This window comes from Mustela erminea, chromosome 6 (assembly GCF_009829155.1).
Source record: "Mustela erminea isolate mMusErm1 chromosome 6, mMusErm1.Pri, whole genome shotgun sequence".
NCBI lineage: Eukaryota > Metazoa > Chordata > Mammalia > Carnivora > Mustelidae > Mustela > Mustela erminea.
This window is the reverse complement of record NC_045619.1, coordinates 38,379,427-38,395,162: the sequence shown is the minus strand read 5'-3', so window position 1 is coordinate 38,395,162 and position 15,736 is coordinate 38,379,427. Positions and strand designations below refer to the sequence as shown.

Below are 15,736 nucleotides of genomic sequence, written 5' to 3'. Positions count from 1 at the left end.
AGCTGAAGGCAGAGGCTTTAACTCACTGAGCCACCCAGGTGCCCCAGCTTACTGCTTTTTAACAATTTCTTTCTCCACCTTCTCCTTCTCTCTCTCTTTATTCTTTTTGTCTTTTCTTATTTTTATGATTTTTTTTTTTTTTGGTAGTTCAATGCTCCGTTGTGGGTGATTCTCATTTTACAACGTTTGATGGTCGACATTATTCTTTTATTGGAATGTGCCAATACATTCTTGTGAAGGGAACTGGAAAAGATAAATTCACAATTACTTTACAGAAAGCTCACTGTGAACAGGTAGGAGCATCTCAAAATGGCCAGAGGAATGTCCTTTATTTTGTTTTGTTTTGGACTCAAGCTTCATTTTAGGTGAAGAGGGATCATATGAATAAATAGTTATTTTCTTCAAAAATAATTATTAAGATGTATCATTATTCTCAATTTGACAAAGAAAGAAAAATGTTGATAATTAATCTGTTTCACTATTGATTATATGATGTATCCTGATTTGATATTAAAATATGAAAACATACATGTTTTAGATTATTATATATGTAATTGTATTTTATTTCTTAAGAAATGGTATTTGTATGTACAGTTTTTGGCATATTTCATGTATGATTGCACAATGGACCTAAGGTTTTGGTTATTTCAAAAACTACTATTTTAAAAAGGTGATTCTTGACAGTGAATAGGCTTCGTAAATTCTAAATAGATGGGATAAATTTCTTAGCATGCTGAAATATTTATTTTACAGCTTCTCTTCAAATAAACACATCAGTTATCTGTAAAGACACAGAGGTTTTCCTCTCTTAAGTCTGATAGTCAAAATTTTGCAGAAATCTTTAATTTTCTACTTTTATCACAGTGTGAAATGGTTATTTCCAATAAAAATTCTGAGCTACTTTATTTGCTTTTTAAAGTTTGATTTTTTTCCTTTGCAATACATCAGCGTCTGAATAAGCTTTCTACATAGAATCTTAATTCTCTTTGTTCTTTTCCTGATTGAATTTTTTATGCCTAATATGCCACTTAAGAGTTTGGAATGGTACTTTAACAATGTACTATGGAAAACTTAATTATTGGCACTTTGTTGAGAACATTTTTATTTAATGTTCTATGTAAAATATGGGTATGAATATGGTATACTTAAGGTACTCCATAAATACATATTTCATTAGGAATGGGGTTATAGAAGATGGATTGTGTGGTAATTACTTTATGATCTTACTTATACTCAAGCCTTCTACATGCCAGAAATGGTTACATCTGTGCACTTTCTTTCTCCTTTCTTCTCCCCTGTCTCTCCCTTACTTTTTCTTATTCCCCTCCCCTACTATCACGGTCTCTTTCTGTGTCTCTATCTCCCTCTCATTTGTTTAACTGATGATTTGATTTTTTACACAGAACCTTGGCTTGGTCTGCCTTCAGTCTATAACTCTGATTCTGGAGGATGATTTTAACAAACAAGTGACCATAAGTAGGGGAGGACAGATCCTTACCAGTCCTAACCAAGGCTTCAATCTGAATGGTAAGAAGCTATGATGTTCTTTCCCTATGTTAACAACAACAATAAAACCAGCTAAATGAAGTTTTCTCCCGTCGGCTGATTAACCTAACATTTGAGCTCCTATGTGTTGCCAGGTCCTCAGCTAGACATCTCAGAGATGGCCATGGTTGTTGGAACTAGTGTTCAACTCAAGTAGACTGGAGTTTGCAAGAGGAGAGATGCAAGCCAAGAGCCACTTACATAAAATAGGATAAACTCAAAGATATGCACAGGGACTTTGGGGGTCTAAGTGAGTGCACCTTACCCAACCTTGGGCAGGAGTGTCCAGGTATAGTCAGGCAAGTTTCCTGAAAGAGGTGATGTTTTGTTCAGCATTCAAATCTGAGGATTATCAGGATGAAGTAAGTGGGGAAAGGGTTTTGTGCAAAGCAAGGAGGTGTAGAACTCTATGGTATGTTTAGGGTATATCATAACTAGCTTGGGACCACTAGCACCTGAAGAGGGTCATGGAGATTGTCTAGCCATGAGAAGAGAGACATAGGAGGTGGAATGAAGACTGGAGAAAGCCTTATATGCCAGGCATCGTTACGGTTTTCTTGTTTCTGCCTGTGTTCCAGCATAGTTATTGTTAGTACCCTCACTCCTAAAGACGTCCCAATTTGTATTATGAATTACATGGTCATGCTAAGGAAGTTGAACTTGATATGAAATTGAATATGAAATTATCATTATTTGACCTTTTTTTGTACAAAGATGACAATCTCATATGGTTCAACCAAATATATAATGTTAGTGAGAAGACTGATACAATCTTTTTTTTTTTTTTTTTTTTTGGTAGACCATTATGGCAACCATGTGGAAACGGCTTTAAGAGATGCTAGCAGGAAACCTGGAGAGTATTACAATGATACTGAAGTAGGGCAGGGAAGGAGGAGGAATTGGTGTACGGCAGGGACAGGAGAGATAGAAAGAGGACAGACTGAAAAATTACTTAGGAAAAAAAGTGGTCTGAAGCTGGCGACTGGTCGGGGAAGGGTAACATGGAAAACAAAGTGATCAAAGAATGAATCTCTGATTTTTGGGTGTGGCAACCAGACTGATGGCAGAAATTATGATAGGGATACAAGAGCGACTCCTGTGCCAGCAAAAGTCATCACTTCAGACCTGAACATTTATGACACCTAAAGGTGTCATAAAATGATACATCTCAAGTCCTGTGCTCCCCTTTTTGCTGAAAGACTCAAGGGAATGAGGAATTTTTGAGGAAAGTGCCACTTCCTTATTGAATCATGACCAGTTTGTGGAGGATGTTAAAAAAAAAAAAAAAAAAAAAAAAAGGACAGACTTCAAATGCTAAGGACTGTCCACACCTGCCAAGAGATGCTTGCCAACTGAAATAACCTGTGAACATGATAACCTATTAAAAAGATCTGCTGAAGATCCAGAAAGGAGAGATAGAAGAAAAATGGGAAAAAAGAAAGAACAAGGTGGCAAAAATTGTCCCTGGTGAACATAAGAACAGGAACTGGGAGCCTGCTGGCTCCAGGCCCTGCCCTCTCTCTCTCTCTCCTTTAAAAAATGTTTCAACTTTTTTTTAAAATTCTAGGTTCCAGTCTCTTGAAAGAAGAGTTCTTGTGTTGTACACTAGCATTTCCCAACACTACTTATGAATCTCAAAGCTGATTTATGTATGTTCTTTCCCCACAGGAATTGTTGAAATTCAAACTCTGTCATCCTTATTTATTCTTCTAAAAACCACATTTGGTTTAAAGATTCTGTTTGCTATAGATGGAGAAAGAATTTATATTCAGCTCACTAGTGCATGGAAAAGAAGAACACTAGGTCTGTGTGGCACTTTTAATGGGAACATAAGGGATGATTTCCTGTAAGTATCATTTCTGGACATGATTTAATGACTAGTAATTTAGAGGATACAAATTCTTTCATTGAAATCATTTACTTAACTAATAATAGCTTAGTCATCACTGTTCCAAGAGCTTTACATGATCATCTATTTAAACTTTATGGCAATCCCCTGATTAGTAGCTCTGTTTTATAGATCAAGAAACTCACAGAGGCCCCAAAGTGGCAAGTAAATAGCTCAAAGTCATTTAGCCCAAATATTGTGGGGCCGGGCTTTGGCTTTGGGTGGTGTGACTCAGAGTCTGTGGGCTAACTCACAGAATAACCACCTCTGATTGTCTCCCCCGGCACCAGTCAAGCTTAACAGTATTTTATTTTTGAACATGCACTGCTTTAAAAAGAAAAAAATCTTTTTTCCCAAAGATTTTATTTATTTATTTGACAGACAGAGATCACAGTAGGCAGAGAGGCAGGCAGAGAGAGAGAGGTGGAAGCAGGCTCCCTGCTGAGCAGAGAGCTCAATGTGGGGCTCGATCCCAGGACCCTGGGATCATGACCTGAGCTGAAGGCAGAGGCTCTAGCTCACTGAGCCACCCAGGTGCCCAAAAGAAAAATATCTTAGTATCATTGGCTATTAATGATAGTAAGTTATACCTTAAAAATATGAATATCATTTGGTATGAATGATACCTCTACACCTACCTTTTGGCATCTAGGTCACCTGGCTTTTATGATAGTTGGTGTTTCATCAGAAGAAAAGCAGTATAGTACAACTGTACCCCGTGTACTGGCGAAGCAGTTTCGCCCACCTGTGAGAAGATACAGTGTATAATTTAGTGAAAATGCTCTGGGTCCCTGTTCTTCTGCTAAGCACCGTAAGACAGCTGAAGCAGGGTCACATGGTTCCCATCCTCAGGCAGCTTGTATTGCAGGTCAGGAGGGGATAACAGCCTTCCAGAAATAATTAGGTCGACCCAAGGTATTAATCAGCTATATATAAAAACACTGAGGTAATTCCAAGATGTTAATTATTGAGCTGTGCGGTGGTGGCTAGAAACATAGGCAGATTTGGAGTAGGTCAGTGTGGACTGTGTAGCCAGGGACCATTTCATGGACAAGCCATTCCTCAAATATGATATTAAAATTTTTTTTCCAATACCCTATTTTTTAAAAGACTTCTGCATATTTTTGCTATTTGGGATGTCTTCTGCTTCCAAGTCTTTCTCGTGAATTCCTATATGTTGTTTAACCCAATTCAGAATTTATTTGCTTCAAAACATGAGCTCACATCCCACCAGACAAAGTTAACTTTGACTGCTATCTATGAAAATGAAAATCTGTCCCTTATCTGTCTGGTTTCCACTTAAAATGGCTTTGAGAAGGAGGATCAAATTCTCGATCCTTCTGTTCCTAGGAACTAACATAAAGTAGATAGTTGAACTTCATGGAGGTACGGTTTTTTTTTAAACTTTTTAAACTTTAAATTCGATTAATTAATGTATAATGTATTATTAGTTTCAGAGATACAGGCCTATGAGTCATCAGTCTTATATAACACCCAGGGCTCATTATATCATGTGCCCTCCTTAATGTCCATCACCCAGTAACCCCATCCCCCAACTCCCTTCCCGCCAGCAACCCTCAGTTTGTTTCCTGAGATTAAGAGTCTCTTATGGTTTCTCTCTCTCTCTAGTTTATCCTTGTTTTATTTTTTGGAAGTAGGACTTTTAACAGGGCACCAAGAAGAGAATTTGCAAAGACAAGGAAAACCGGCACTTGAAATTTTAAATTTCAGAAGAGAATTTATTTAATCTTTTCTTCTGGGTGACTAATTTGTTTTCAGCTTATTTAGTTCATTATGTTTCATTTTTTGTAGCTCAGAATATCAATATCTTCATCACATTCATGAAATAGACTCTATTAAGTGGCTGGGCTAAAATGTGCAGAAAAGAAGTTGAAGCCTTGTTTCTCTTCTTTGTTTATCAGAATGGGTTAGCAGTCAATGTTTAACAGGTGGTAGATCTGTCTGCCTTTTTCTAAGGCACCAGTCTCCTCTGTGTATAAACATTCAGGCGTGATAACAGTGCAGGATAATATTTCAGGGGCAGAGATAACTTCTGAACAATGTTTAGCTTTCCAACAAAACAGTTAAAGTTCTTTATTTCATAAAGGTTAATGCGAATCTGCAAACATAGTGGAATGGAAAATATTAATTACTTGAAAATCTTGTTAAATATGGCGAGTTAAATTAAATTTAACTCAAGTTAAATTTGGTGAGCTATAGGATATTTTATAAAATGCAGTAAGTTAATGGGTCTACATTGTGGTTCCTCTTTTTTTTTTTTTTTTTGTATTTATTGTTTTTAAGTCAGTTCAGTGAAATAAGAGAACCATGCTCTGAGTCAGTTCCTCATGGGAATCCTGACTACACCCATCACCTTGACCTATTTCATTGTCCTTTGCAGGGGTGAAGAGGGAAGGAGAGGGAAAGAAAAGAGCTAACTAACGCTCTTCAATTTCTTTGAGTCTCGGTGTTCTTGTTTGAACAAAAGGAGATTTGTGGTTAGGTGTTTGTTATAATTCTTTACAGTTCTAGAATGGTTTAATTTTGAGGGATAGGAAAGGGGTGAGGTTGGGGAAGTGTTGTGGAATGGTTTGTGAAACTCCTTTTAATTCTCCTCTCCCAGCCACTATCTGGTAAGAAGCTCCATATAGTTCCTAGTGACTAAGGTCAATGGTAATCATAGCACTTCATTTAGGACAATAAAGAAAGCTGAGAAAAATTCTACTCCACTCTTTGGCCATGTTGTTGGGGCTTTCATTAGTCAACTTTTACTTGGTCAGAACTTCCCACGGGAGACCTAGTCCATCCTGATTCTCTAGGTAGTTTTGACAATGTGCCTTATAGTGCCCAGTAGGGATTGTCACTAACTAAGTACTGGTTGGTGAGTTAGTAAATCTTGATGGCTGCGGGAGGGGGCATCTTAGTGTTCAGCTCTTCAGTGTTGTTGTGATTTGTAAGCCTGATTTGGGAAGGGTAGATATTTCTCTTCCATTTTGTTTTGCTGAGGAAACTGAGGAAGTGAGCAACTGCAAATGAAGTATGCCTTTTATACCATTTTCCCTCAATTTTCTTTTGGTTTGTTTGGTAATTTCAAGATGGTACCTCAGTATTTCAGTGCACGTCATGGAAATGAAATACTCAGTCATAAATATAGGCTATTTATATTTGGGGCATTTGCTTTTACACTAAAAAGAATCATGGGAACTACCTATCTCTACCTCTGCCCATGAACTCTAGACCAAACACACATTAGTGATTAGTGTGTGAATGATGTTTCATTAAAATGGTCAGAACTGGATTTGAATCTTGGCTGTGACACTTATCAGCTGAATGATTATTATTTCTCTGAGCTTCTGCATTGCTTTCTCCTTAAAATAGAAATTATATTTTCTTCACAAGGCTGAGGTGATTATTAAATAAAACTATGAATGTCCACAATGGGACACATTATAAAGTCTTAATAACAGAAAGCTACTGCATGTATAATTTTAAAAAATAGAATATTTTAGCCTCTAAGTTTTTTGTAAATTAAAAAAAAATAGTATCCTCCTTTTCGATAGTGGAAGACTAGGAAAAAATGAAATGAATGGGAAAGATTAAGATGTATATTATCTTGGCTCTCTAGTTCTCCATCAGGCATGATAGAAGGTACCCCACAACTTCATGCCAATGCCTGGAGAGTTTCCTCCACTTGTTTTGCACCTGTTCATGTTCCTATGGTGGACCCCTGCAACATTAATCAACAAAATAGTAAGTCCTTCTTCATGTATGAGGAAATTCCATATATTACTGTAATCTTACAATATCAGAGAATTAGATATGCCTCTTTATCTAATCTAGGTTATTTTTTTTTAAAAAGAACTCCAGAAAATGACTATTTTATTTACTAGTTCACATTCACAAGTGTACTTATTTTAGGTGTTTGTGAATCTTCACACTCTTCACGAATGTGGTCTAGACTTTTGGAGGTTTCAGATTCTTTAAATGCTAAAGAAGAATCTCTGGAAATCCTGTAATAATGCTGTTACTGGCTTGCAATGTTCGACTTCAGTTCTGTAGTGTGACAACTCAAGCAGAGTCTTCTGTTACCATCAGGAGACAGGTTCCTAATCGTATGGCATGTTTTGGCTTCATAAGCAGGAGCCAGTGACCCAGGGAAGCCTGTGCTATCAAGTGTGCAACAATTTGAGATGGTCATGCTCCAGAGTTCCAATTTGCAATGACAGTGCAACAAACATGCCAAGAATTTTTGGCTGTGTTTTTGTACTAAAGCTATAGCAAACTATGCAAAAGGCTATTTCACTGATCAACAAATGAAGACTTTATACACACACACACACACACACACACACACACACACACTCACATACTCATAAAAACCCAGTACAATCTCTGGATTTTGCAGTGGCTGTTCAGAAGGATTTTGTTGATTATCAAATGGTCCTTATTATTAACGTACAGTTTTGGTATCCTGGAAAGAATACAAGATAATGTTTTCAGTGATGCTGTTGTTCTGTCTAACCTAGCTTCTAAACTTGTAGAAGATTGTTAACTCCTGTGGTCATTTTTCCTATCTAGAGTAAGAGGATTAGACTAAAGTCTTGTGGTCTCCATAACTCAATACTTTTAATCTCGCTCCCATTTAATGATACTTTCTCCCCTGTTCTGTCCTCAAATTTCTACTAATAGAGTTCCTTCTCCTTCCATCAGTCTTGCTCAGTTTGTTTCTAATTTTCTAGATTCTCTTTTTGATATTGCAGCAAATTTATTTTTTTTAATAGCATGTAAATGTGGGAATAGAGTCTAAAGGATAAATTCAAATTCCCCCTGGTCTTTTATGACTTCCCTTTCATATAATCACTTTTATTATATGTATAATCACTTTTATTCCCCTGTCTCATGTCTTCTATGACATATAGTCTAGATATTATCCTTCTTCACCTTTGCCATGACCCAGTTTTTAAAACTTCAAATAGGTAAGCATAGAAAGATCCCCAATAAAGGAAAATAGATACAAATCAATAATTCTGAAGTGGATTTTGAAAGATATTTGTCACAAGGATCTTCTTGAGGCACCCTTTTACTTAATGCTAGTAAGAATATTTTTTGATCTACAAATCTTTAGGGCACATAGTAAAAGCCCCACAGTTGAATTCCTTTGTTTTGGAGTTCTTGCGGATTAGGAGAATGCTTGCCAACAGAATGCTATTATAGTTGTTATAGTCTAAGTTACCTGTTTTCATATATATATGCATAGACATGCAAAATATAATATTCAGAAAATTACCATGCATTTCCTTATCAATGATAAATATATTTAAAATACTCAAAATAAATTCAGATTTTTAAGAAAATTCCAGTTAGTTAATATACAGTGTAATCTTAGTTTTAGGTGTAGAAGTGATTCATCACTTACATATAACACCTGGTGCTCATCACAAGTGCCTTCCTTCATACCCATCACCCATTTAGCTGATCCCTCCCCCACCCCCGCTCCGGCAACCTTCAGTTTATTCTCTATAGTTGAGCGTCTGTTTCTTGGTTTGTTTTCTCCCTATGTTCATCTGTTTAGTTTCTTAAATTCCACATAGGAGTGAAATCATGTGGTATTTGTCTTTCTCTGACTGACTTATTATTTCGCTTACCTTATTATTTACCCTCTAGCTCCATCGACGTCATTGCAAATGGCAAGATTTCATTCTTTTTTATGGCTGGGTTCAGGTGTTTTGTTTGTTTGTTTGTTTTTAGAAAGATGGGATCTAGATTGCTTTGTCAAACTTGGTTACTTACATCATTTCTGTCTGATCAGTCATTCTAAAGGGAAAAGTCAATAAATTTCAAGAAATGGTTACACAGACCTCCCAAAATGGCTTGGTAGTTATATTTCATGGCCTTTAGCATGTGATCCAATCCCTAATTTCTATTCATGATTCATTTATTCATGCATTCCTAGGTTCACTTATCAGACATTTTTCAGCTCCTAATATTTGCCAGACATTGTGCCTTGTGCAGACATTGTATTCCATGGCTGTATGGTAACTGCCACGGTACATTCACCCCAGAGACTTCATTGGAATGAGATGTTTGCCAATCCTTCCTGGATAATTGTGTATTCTGGGGAGTTGCTACAGCATCCTCAGTCTGGCACCACTCTCACTGTGTGTGGCTGTCTGGAGATAAGCCTTCCAATACTCACCAATTCTTTACAGCAGAATTGGGGCAATTTTCTATGAAGATCCACAGACAATGGAGTGATTGAGGCCATTTCTATTGACCCTTCTGTTACTTCTCTTACTCAGCTATAACACAATACTTCTTCTTCTTCTTCTTCTTCTTTTTTTTTTTCTTTCTTTCTTTTTTTTTTTTTTTTGGCTAAAAGCTTATTAGGTATGGAATAAGGGCTGCCATCAATATCACTAAAGGTAAAAACAAACCCACAAAACAGGATAAATGGAAAATAGTGATTCTTGTTGAAAATAATACTGCAATTCAGTATGTTCCTAGAAAAGCAAGATGCTTAGATAGTTCTGGAAATTGGTACTTAGCGGTATGATCTATACTAATAAATGAGGTGCTAATGGATTTTGGTGGGGGGGGGGGTTGTCTGTTAGTTGGATATGCAGCACACTGTGATGTTATCCACCGAGAGCTCTTCGCAGCTTGCCACATCTACATCAGCCCCGGGCTGTACTATCAGCTGTGCCGCCATGATGCTTGCAAGTGCGGAAGCGCCTGTCTCTGCAATGCTCTTGCCCACTATGCCTACCTCTGTGGCCAGCGTGGTATTATCATTGATTTCAGAGCTCAGATTTCGTTCTGTGGTGAGTATGATGACAGCACAGATAAAGATGATCAGATGACACTTTAGAGATTTTTGTGTAATTAACTGCCTTTTTTTTTTTTTAAGAAAGGTCAATATTGCCCAAGTTATCTGGAATATGATTATAGTGTGCAAACATGAAAAACAAACACAGTACTTCACTTCTTAAAATTAGAACTATATGGGATAAGACCAATTTTTTTTTTACTATTTTTATTATAAGCAAAATTAGAGTTGTAACAGCATGGTTTGAGATATGCAGCAGAAATAATGTGAAAAATCTGAAAAAATTTATCATAGAAATGTCACATCGAAGTATTGGAAAATATAGGCAATTTGTAGGTAAATACACAACAGGCAATTATCTTAAGTTCAACCTCATGGCTTATGGTGTCTGTTGTCTCATTCATGGTAGATTGTGTCCTTTCTTTATATGATCTATAATTTTTTATGAGTTAATCTATATAAGGGCTACCCCTTGCCCTACCGCTGTTAGAATCTTGCAGCCCCTGGGTTTCAGGAATGTTATTCTCTCTACCTTTCCATCCCCGCTCCCTGCTACAGGTTTCATTAAGCTTTTTCCTATTGCTGCAGGGGTATGGCTGGCCAGTTTTGATAGTAATTTGTCAGCTTGGGCTTTCTAAGATAAAAATAATGTAAATACATATACCAAACTGCACAGGATGTAAATCTGAGATTTCTAATTTCTCAGAGGATACTTTATTTCATCAGACACCCCACAGAATCAGAGAAGATTTCCTGGCCTCTTCCTGTACTATGATCCAATTTCTTCTAGTTCAGGAGTTGGAAAATGATACCTTTGGGCTTCCTATATTTTTGTAAATAAAGCTTATTGCCCATATACATCCATATTGTCTATGGCTGCTTTGGAGCTATAAGGATAGAGTTGAATAGTTGTGACAGAGACTGTGTGTATGGCCTCCAAAGCTGAGGCCATGTACCATTTGGCCCTTTACAAAAAAAGTTTGCAGACCTCTGCTGTAGTATGTCTTTTAACTGAGGAAGGAGCTTTTCTGAGAGTCAAGTTAAAGTTCTCCCAGTTCCTTGCCTTGTGAAGGATCAACTCTCATTTCCCTTTCCTACATGAGTTAAATGTAAGGTTCAAGATTACTGGGACTCATTCTCCCTTTCTCTTCTCTAAGTTCTGGATTTTATTTCCCTCTTCACATCTGGTATCTGGGGAGATAACCCCTTGCCCACTTTTTCCTCACAAGATCAATTATACATTTAACATAATTTCCATTATATTTTATCTAGCTGTTTCTAGGGTTTTTTTTAAAAAAAGGATTTTATTTATTTGAGAGAGAGAGAACACAAGCTGGGGGAGGGGCAGAGGAAGAATGAGAGAATCTCAAGTAGACCCCAAACTCAACTGACTGAACCACCCAGACACCCCTCTAGGTTTTTTTTAGTTTTTTTTAAAATTTTTTTTAAAATTTTTTATTTTTTATAAACATATATTTTTATCCCCAGGGGTACAGGTCTGTGTTTTTTTAGTTTTTTTACAGGTGTGTTTTTAGATTATTTTACCTTGTCTACTATAACCAGTTTGGGTTGGTCTAAAGAGAAATTGGGAAGGTTTAGAAAAAAGTATGAACATGATTCAGAAAGTGAAAAGTAAGATCTATGAGTATGAATCAATTAAGCCAACTTTTGCCTTATTTGTAGAGGACTTAAAGGTTACTTAGCTTTAAAGAATGTCACAAACAAGATGATGTCAGTATAGCAGCAATAGATTTAAAATGTGAGGACAGAAAGTTTATTTGGACTTGCAAATACCTTATATATTAAAAGAATATAGTACAGATTGTTAGACTGTTATGGAATGTCACACTTCAGAATGTTTCAAAATAGAAACTTTATACATCTGTTACACTTCTATTGAGGCAAATACAGTTGATCCTTGAACAATGTGGGAGTTGGGGGCACTGATTCCCCACCACCTACACACTCCAAATCCATGTATAGCTTTTGACTCCCAGTAACACTCAACTACTAATAGCTTACTATTGCCCAGAGCCTTACAGATAACATAATGGTCAATAAACACATATTTTGCTTATGTATTATGTAGTATATTCTTATAATAAAGCAAGCCAGAGGAAAGACAATGTTATTAAGAAAATCATAAAGAAAATACATTTACTCCTGTTCTTGATTTATTGAAAAAATCCAAGTATAGGTGGACCAACCCGTGTAGTTCAAACCCATATTATTCAAGGGCCAACTGTAAGCATTTTATTTATTTGCTTATTTATTATTTCTTTCTATATAAATAAATATATATAAAAATATAATATATATAAAATAAATATATATATCTTTTTAAAAATAATTTTTTAAAAAATTTATTTGAGAGAGAGCATAAGCACAAGCAGGGGGCAGGGGAGAGGGGCAGAAGAAGAGGGACAGGCAGGTTCCCTGCTGAGTCCCACAGTGTGGGACTCAATTCCAGGACCCTGAGATCATGACCTGAGCTGAAGGCAGATGCCGAGTGACTGCGCCATCCAGGCGCCCTTGTTTACTATTTCTATTATAGGATTATGGAATGTTCTAAGGTTTACCGATGTATAATGTATCTTGGTTTTTCATGCTTCTATCAGAGGCCTATGACCCAGCATAAATGTCTCTGCCTCCTGGGGCAGTCCTTCTCACCTGTTGCTCCTTCATCCTAGGGGTTGTATGCCAGAAGGGCATGCTGTACCATCACTGCTCCTCCTTTTGTCGGCGCTCCTGCACTGCCCTCGCCGCCCCGGAGCAGTGTAATGATGACTGCGCTGAAGGCTGCAACTGTCCGGAAGGCAAATACTATGAAGACACGCTTAGCTTTTGTGTGCCCATGTAAGTCACAGGAATGGGCTGCCGGGCTCCAGGGTCTCTTTGTCCTTACAGGTTAAATGGGCTTGCATGCCTGTTTCGTTTCGTTTCTTTTCTTTTCTTTTCTTTTCTTTCTTTCTTTCTTTCTTTCTTTCTTTCTTTCTTTCTTTCTTTCTTTCTTTCTTTCTTTTTTCAAATTTAACCAACTCAGCACCATTTACTGGGAAATAAATTTTCTCCATTATTGAATAACCACTTTCCCCCTACACAAGTATGCATATAGGCAAAGATCTGCTTGTGAGCTGTGTCATTAATCTTTCTTGCTGTCTTTACCTTTACTGACTTATTTTTAACCCTGCCCATGTTCACCAATAGCTGTAGAAACAGCGAAGGAAAGTGATGGTTAATCCCAACGTTTATCCCTGCTTGTTTTTACCACATCAAAATTAATAATAAGGTTTTTGTTTCACTGTCGTGTGACAAATTTCAGGAGCAGGATTGTCTGTCAGCGCTCAGAACGTCCTGACATCTCCTGTGAGATCAGGACTTTTGTCTCGCACGTAGGGCGGGATGGTATATCGATTATGTTTCTCTGAAGTGCATTCGGGGACGTTTTTGTGACTTAAACAACATAGTCTGTACTGTGACTAACACCCTAGAGCTTCTGTATGTAAGAAACATGATCTGAAGCTGCACGACACTCCCCAGGGAAACAGTTCCCGCCATTAATATGGTAGAACTATGCACAGGCGATGGATAGGGTCATCTTCAGTGTGCGCCTTACAATGACCAATACGGAGCAGAAGGGCTGCATGAATTTTCATGGATTTTTTTTATGTATATACTATTTTATTAACTTAACTCCCCTCCCCCCCCTTTTTTTTTTATAGATTTCACTGCCGGTGTCATTATAGGGGCAGCATTTATCAACCCGGGGAGCTCATCCCAACACCGTCGGGCTTATGGTAGATTTATTTCAATGATGGGGCTTATACTTGACAACAAGAACTGATAGACTCCTTTAACCCAAACTGTGATTTTAAAAATGACTTCTGTGATTTAAAATATAGAGATAACCTTTATGTGGCTTTTTCCATATGTATATTACATTTCAGCCCAGAATGCCTAAGTCTTGTACTCATAACTGCAGAAAACAGTTACTAATTGTAGTGGCATGCAGCGAAATGGAAGCCCTTTGAGGGATTTGGTTCTCAGAAATACTGCAAGTTGGGGCACTTGGGTGGCTCAGTGGGTTAAGTGGTTTCCTTCAGTTTGGATCATGATCCTGGGATCCAGGGATCGAGTCCTGCACTGGGCTCCTTGCTCATCACGGAGCCTGCTTCTCCCTCTGCTTGCCTCTCCCCCTGCTTGTGCTCTCTCTCTCTCTCTAAAAAAAAAAAAAAAAAAAAAAAAAGAAAAGAGAGAGAGAGAGAAAGAAAGAAAGAAAGAAAGAAAGATTGCAAGTTGCTGAAGGATTTTAGTTGGACTGACCAGCTGATATCACATGCTGAAATCAGTGAACCTCCTCCCTAGTGACATCGATCCTAGCAAGATAGCACTTATTAATAGGATAACACTCTTTCCTGTCCTAACCTGTTCGTTAAAAATGCACACACATCCATGCAGTAGTCCGCATGGATCTCCACCCAACTCCCAATCTCCGTCTTTCAGTTGCACCACAGGAACCGGCAGATAATAATACACAGCAGATAACAGTAATAATAATGGTAATAATGATATCTAAGCCTCACTGTGCATATTCTGCAGTTCTGGTACCCTTCTAAGGGTTTGATGTCTGTTATTCAAACACTCACCCCCGTAACCCTATGTCCCAGGGACCGTATGATATGGAAAACCTGGATCTGGGCCCCGAGATCCCTTGGTTCCCCTCTGCCATGCCCAGTGCGAGAGAACTATACCTCTGGGTGTCAGCTCAGTGTTACATGATGCATAAGTGTATGTTTCATGTAACCTGGGCTCAAATATAGAACGCATGATCTGGTCCAAAGCTGAAATAAACGCTGTTTATGATGGAGTTCTTGAGAACTCGTGTGCTGTTTCCTATCTTGATTTTTTTTTAAATGGACATATAGTTAAGTGCTATCTTTTTAAAGGACTTTCAAGATTAATCTTGCTTGATTTGGTTTGCTTTATGCCCTGAATTTAGATCTTAAGTTGCAAGGGAAATGTGACTGCACTCTATCTTCAATACTGTTGCCAGAAGGAGTTTTCTAGAATTGGAGCCAACCTTATTACCTCTCCTTTTAAGGTCTCTGGGATAAAGGCTTAGCATCTTAATGAGGTTGACCTTGGCCTCTTTGCCATCTGCATCTCCTGTCACTTCTTGCATTGTACTTTGTCACACAGAACACTGCTTTGTACCACATCTCCCCTGAGTGTTATAGCCTTCCTGCTTTATCCATATCATCACCTACATCCAATTCTTTAAGACTGTCCAGGCTTTACCGTCTTTGACTATCTTGATGTCAGTTGCCAAGAGATTTTAAGACATTTTTTGGCGCTTTACTTTCATATTTTGAGCATATTTCTCTATTGTATATGACATACTGCATACATTATTTATTTGTATGTTTTCCTTTCTTACTAGAATATAAGTAGTTGGGTGAAGACCATGAATTTTGGGT

At 37.6% G+C, this 15,736-nt stretch overlaps 1 protein-coding gene across 1 annotated transcript in view; it reads left to right on the top strand.

Moving 5' to 3' along the window:
• The window catches only part of OTOGL (otogelin like), a 130,330-nt gene that overhangs the window by 34,572 nt on the left and 80,022 nt on the right, over positions 1-15,736 (top strand). Inside the window, exons 15-21 of the mRNA XM_032346910.1 lie at positions 148-293; positions 1,404-1,527; positions 3,214-3,391; positions 7,059-7,183; positions 10,045-10,254; positions 12,950-13,115; positions 13,982-14,056. Of these exons, the coding sequence (XP_032202801.1) occupies positions 148-293; positions 1,404-1,527; positions 3,214-3,391; positions 7,059-7,183; positions 10,045-10,254; positions 12,950-13,115; positions 13,982-14,056 (1,024 nt within the window). The remainder of the gene's footprint in view (positions 1-147; positions 294-1,403; positions 1,528-3,213; positions 3,392-7,058; positions 7,184-10,044; positions 10,255-12,949; positions 13,116-13,981; positions 14,057-15,736) is intronic.